We start from the raw sequence: 5,745 nt of genomic DNA on the forward strand, positions 1-5,745 counted from the left end.
AGGGGGGGCACAGCCAGTAGGGCAGTGAGGAGAGGATCTCACCTGCTGAAATCTCCCCTGCCTGGTATAATGACCTCATTAAGCCTGGGGTGTTTTTCCACTTAATTGCTGAGCAACCAATTCATAGGAAAGGAACTTCAATGCTTCCTTTCATATCTCCTTTAGCATAGGGTACACTGGAGCTTCCCTTGTGAGAGTAAGGAGACGATTCAATCCTAAGTAGAAGTAGAAGAAGTAGAAGAGTATGAATATGACCCAGAAAAGACGCATGTCGTCATCTCAGTTACTGTTACATATGAAGCATTTACATCTGATGTCACACGGTGGTAAAACACACTGAAACATGCTGATGCGGCCGATGCGCTTTTTGTATTTCATCTTCGGAAATTTGTAGTTTCCGCCGTCGAGTGATGACTTGGATTAGTGAAAGTCGCGTCGGATTCTCTGAGCAGCGCTGTCGGCTTCAGGACATTTTTCACTGAGGCCAAGGAATAGTAGATAGGAAGGACAATTCAACCTCACCCATGGTTCACAGTGCCAACACTATATGTTCCTGCAAGTCCAAAAATGTTCAACATCATCTTTTTTTGGTCTCCATGACAAATTTGTCTTATCTCCAACAAGTCCTCCGACTCATACGACGGACTTTGTCATATATCACAAATACTTTCTTCGCCTCAAAGCATCACGGGCCTTTATTTGCTTATAGCTTTATTCACATGATCCTTATTTCACTCAACGTAGCCATCTAGACAACGCACACATTTGAGTGACAGGAGAAGCGTACCACCCTTTAATCTGACAGTACATTTACATCAGGAACAGAAAATTGCACAAATGTGTGCAGTTATGTCGTGTAGCACCCACGGTGATGCTGCTGGAGTGATGGCTTTTGGGGCCGACCTACAGGATTTCGCATCTAGAAAGGAAGAAAAGCGGGTGCCATCCCCGTGGCAACCTTTATTTGGATCTGGTTACACGCAGCTGATGGACATGTAGTCATGTGGTGTAGTGTTTGCTCACAGATTTGACTGGAGACATTCAAGAGAGACGCAACTTAAGTCGACATGCTCATACACAGGGTAGACAAAATAACCTCAAAAGAAAAAAAAAACACACTTTGATGAAAATGCAGTGACGCAGTTTGGCTTGAGCTTTCTGACGAACGGCAGCTATTCAGCTTCAACCTTTGTGACTTTTTAGCACGAAGCAATACACAAAGGACAATATGTGCAGCAGAAATGGCATTTTCTAGTATAGATCATCTCACCCCCTTTACCCCCCAGGGCTCTCTCCAACTGTCCCTGATGCTTGTCCCTTTTTACCCTGAACTCCAATTTCAGCTTTTGGGTATTACTCAACATTGATACACAATCTTATGTTTACTTCTTAGTTGTCTTGTATCAAAATGTTTTGCAGTAAAATATTCAAAAAGGTCTCTATTGTTTACCCACTGGGTAAACAAGTTGTGTTTAGACAGAGCAATCCTGAATCACACCCTCTTTGCTCCAGAGAGCACTACATTTACTTCCCACTAATTGTCTTAATTCTAAATGTATACATTTCTGCATTATATTTTGTCTTCACACCTCTCAGTACAGGTCTAAATGACAGTAATATGACACTACACCTGCCGGTGATGGTGCAAAATATAGATTTGCTTATCACGCCGTGAGTAACATATTGACTGCGTTTTAATGCATTCATGTATTGTTTGTTTGGGAATTCGTTTTTCACGATGTCACGAATGAATGATTGACCTGGATGTTGAACATGGCAGTCAAACACCGACTCATTTACCGGTGTAATAAGGCGAAACAGGCGAAAACGCCCGAGTTGGCAAATACCGCAGGCGCGTAGCTGCATTTATTTAGCTTCGGCTGCACCGGTTTCCTGCCAGTGATTAGCTGCTTCGGGGCTTTCTTCCCCAAAAGACCCCACAGTTGCAGATTTACTGGCTCATTTACCAACGGGGGCGGAATGCCAAGTGTCAGATGTGTCAGGTGAATGCAGGGGAATGTTTTCTTTTAAAGATACCGGGGCAGTATATTGTCACCAGTGTTCACATTTGTCACTGTTATAGTCGTTTCCCTTTAATCACTTAGCTGTTTATACTGCGATTGGATAACGTTTCAGTCAAACAATAAGTGCATTGCTTTTCTGCCCTCTGTGTTTTTTGGCCAGGTCACTTCCCCGGGGACCGGTGGTGGGTTATATTGTTAAGTGTTGCTCCAATTGAGGTAACTGCCTCTGGCAATAAAAGGTCAACATAAATAATTAACGAGAGGAAAAGGTCATAAGGGAAGGTAGGCAGTAAAAAGAGGTGTGAGGTGCCCGCGGGGGCGACTCCTACGTCCTTAATTTCCCTCTGCCGTCTTTCCACTTGACTTTTTATAATGCAGGCCCTCGCCGTGCATGCCGGTAATGTCGGCGACAATTGAAAATGCATTTCTTATAGAGCAATATTTACATGTGGTGTCAGTGTTCGGCACCGCTGGGTCGCCGTTGCGGCAGACAGATGGAATCGATCGCGGATCAGCTCAGGCACAGTTTCCTCTTGTGTTGTTTATCCCTTTTTAACTGTGAGATTGTGACCTATCCTGTGTATTCAGATCAATGAAGAGAGAATTCCTTATGAGACTCCCACTGTGTTGAGTCCGCTGAAACCGACTCCGGAGTTCAGACGAAAGCTCTTTACCTCTAATTAGAACCCTTGGTAATTCTAATGGATGCCCTTATGAAAATATAGTTAATGAACCAATGTCAGCAGGAAACCGTCCACTGATGTCTGATCCATCTCATTAAGACTTTACGTGTGTGTGTGTGTGTGTGTGTGTGTGTGTGTGTGTGTGTGTGTGTTTGCGTGTGCGTGTGCGTGCGCGTGCGTGTGTGTGTGATTCAATCAGTTATGAGGACTGTGCATTCTCGCCTCAACCTAAACAGGGAAGATTGAATACAGATCCACACAGGCATGTACAGTGCTGTTGGCGATCTATATTTTCCTTCACTTCTGAACATTTTTTTACAACACACAAGACAATTTGATCAGACACAAGCTACATTTAGGGCTGCACGGTGGCGTTGTGTTTAGCAAGAAGGTTCTGGGTTCGAATCCCGGTTCAACCAGGGCCTTTCTGTGTGGAGTTTGCATGTTCTCCCCGTGTGTGCGTGGGTTCTCTCCGGGTTCTCCGGCTTCCTCCCACAGACCAAAGACATGCAGAATGGGGTCAGGTAAATTACCGTAGGTGTGAATGTGAGAGTGAAATGTTGTTTGTCTCTGTATGTGGCCCTGTGATAGGCTGGCGACCTGTCCAGGGTGAACCCCGTCTCTCGCCCAATGTTAGCTGCCCCCCCCCCGTGACCCTTAAATGGATAAAGCGGTAGACGATGGATGGACAAGCTACATTTATTCAGATCTCTCTTTATTGTGAACACTAATACATGATAACAAAATAATCTTTTTGAGGACAGGAAACACAGGATCTTTCACTTTCACATGAAAAATGCACAATCACTTTGTTTTACTAAAAGCGCTATGCAATAACAAAGATGTATAGGCTGTATATGTGTATCGAGGTTACATCATCCTCACCAGTAGCTTTAATTTACAGACACCGAAATTCACACTTACACTAATTATAATTGAGTTCTTCCTCCTTAAACAACAAAAAGATATGACTCCAATTTTATCTTATATACAGATGATCCTGCTCTATCTGTTTCCACACTGATTTCCTTCTTACCTTTTGATTAATATCATACACACAGTTGATTGAATACCAATGAGTCATGGTGAAGCACGGAGGACTCAGCTGAGACCCGGTGATGAAGCTGCTGCTGCTGCTGTCTCGATTGTAGTGAAGAAAATGTTATGATCGGCTGGATCCGCAGGTGGTTGTTCCTATTTGCCCTCTTTGCTCTGGTTCTCCCACGGCACGGGATCATTTTCCACTGTGAGTGATCCCGTCTCCCTCTCATGCCAGAACTGCTCCACGTCAGGCAAGACGATGCCGTCTTTGAGGCTCTCCCTGTCGATGTCTCTCCCTCCTCGTCCCTCTTGTCCGCCGCCTTGTTCCGGCTGGGGTTGAGCGTCTCCGCTGGGACCTTGGCTGTAGCTCGATCGAGGGCTCCTCTGCCCTCTGAGCTGGACTGAGGTCTCTGGTCTGGGGCAAGGCGACTGGAGAGAGGTGGGGTTGTGCGGTCCGGGCTTCGGTGGGGGTTGTTTGCGCAAGGTGAGGCGCCGCCACAGCCCCCTGTAGCCGTCTCTGAACTCCTCGGAGAGGGAGAGCACAATGAGAGGGTTCACCAGCGACAGGGAGAAGGTGAGAAGCTGAGCCGAGAGGGTTAGAAGAAGGGGAGGAGAGGAGAGGAGAGGCTGAGCTCCTTCAACTTCTTTTTCTGCAATGTGACGCACCCAGACCCACACCAACCACTGAGGAAGCCAGAGAATAGCCATAGCCACAGTCAGGCTGAATAACATCAAGGTGAGCTTCCTGGATCTGATCTGTGTGCGCAGATTCTGAGCCTTGCTGGAGCGGCGCTGACACTGGCTGTAAGCCCTCCAGAAATACACCAGGGCAAAGCTGAGAGGTGCACAGTACACCCCCAAGGGGTAGGCTTTGACGTACACCATCATGAAATTCCGGGCTTCAGGAGGAACCATCAGCACGCACACCACCCTGCGGATTTCCCTCTGCAGTGTAGCGAACAGCCATTGGGGGATGGTGACGGAGCAGGCGCAGAGCCAGATGAAGAAGGGCACCACCAGGATGGAGCCCAGGTGGATGCTCACCTGCTTGGTGGGGTTGGACACGTAGCAGTAGCAAGCTTTGGCCAATGTTGCCACTGTGAAGCTCTTTGCAGCCATGCAGGACTGAAGGAACCAGTCGGCCGTCTTGCACACCACCCAGCCCACATCCCAGGTCGCCTTGGAGTAGAAAGCCGCCCTGAAAGGCATCGCGAACGCGAGCACCAGCCCATCTGCAAACATCAGGTTGAAGATGAGGGAGTTGATGAGAGACAGTTTGCCCCTATGCGCATTTGAGAACAAGATGACAATTGCAGTGAGATTAAAAGCCACACCCAGGACACATATGACTCCCAGGACCGCCGGCACCAAAACCCTCAGCTCCCCGGGTTTCAGGTGCTGGGACGAAATGTGTTCATTGAATGACCACATGTCTACGGAGCTGTTCAATGCAGTCGCATTGTTCCCACTCAACCTATCCATCCTCTCCAGAAAGATGGTGATCTGATATGAGCGGGAAAGATATGGAAAGTCGAAGGCTGCCAAGAGATGACAAAAGATTGTGGATAGAAGATTTCCATAAAAATTGTTCTGGTCTAAAGATTGATTTGGCAAAACGTGCCTGAAAAAATTGTCCACTCTGAATCAAAACCCGTTGTACGAATCGAACCGAAGAACGAATCGATCGCCAATCATTAATCACCGTGGAGCTCCTGTCTGTCTGCGGGTTCACCCTGAGACACAATGACGCCGCGTCTGTGGCTGGTTTTTAAAGATGCTGTCTGATTGACAGCTGCTGTCCCCAGCTGACAAAATGTGCGTAGACCACAGCCTCACGGGGCCAATTAGAAGAACTCTGCATAATGTGCACAGTATGACATATACTGTACGTATTGGATTTTCTAATTTGTATGAATGTTGGTGAATTAGTGGCCGTCACAGGGATGTTCTCCTCGCAGAGCTGAGAGAGACTGATGCGAAACTGTTGGACGATTTTA

The 5,745-nt window shown here is 47.0% G+C and overlaps 1 protein-coding gene across 1 annotated transcript; it reads right to left on the minus strand.

Moving 5' to 3' along the window:
• Nucleotides 1-3,405: 3,405 nt before the first annotated feature.
• gpr151 (G protein-coupled receptor 151) lies at nucleotides 3,406-5,474 on the minus strand. The gene has a single exon (XM_035649651.2). The coding sequence runs from the start codon at nucleotides 5,228-5,230 to the stop codon at nucleotides 3,902-3,904; it is 1,329 nt and encodes a 442-aa protein (XP_035505544.1). The 5' UTR covers nucleotides 5,231-5,474; the 3' UTR covers nucleotides 3,406-3,901.
• Between the last annotated feature and the right edge of the window lie 271 nt (nucleotides 5,475-5,745).

This window comes from Scophthalmus maximus, chromosome 9 (genome assembly GCF_022379125.1).
Source record: "Scophthalmus maximus strain ysfricsl-2021 chromosome 9, ASM2237912v1, whole genome shotgun sequence".
In the NCBI taxonomy this organism is placed as follows: domain Eukaryota; kingdom Metazoa; phylum Chordata; class Actinopteri; order Pleuronectiformes; family Scophthalmidae; genus Scophthalmus; species Scophthalmus maximus.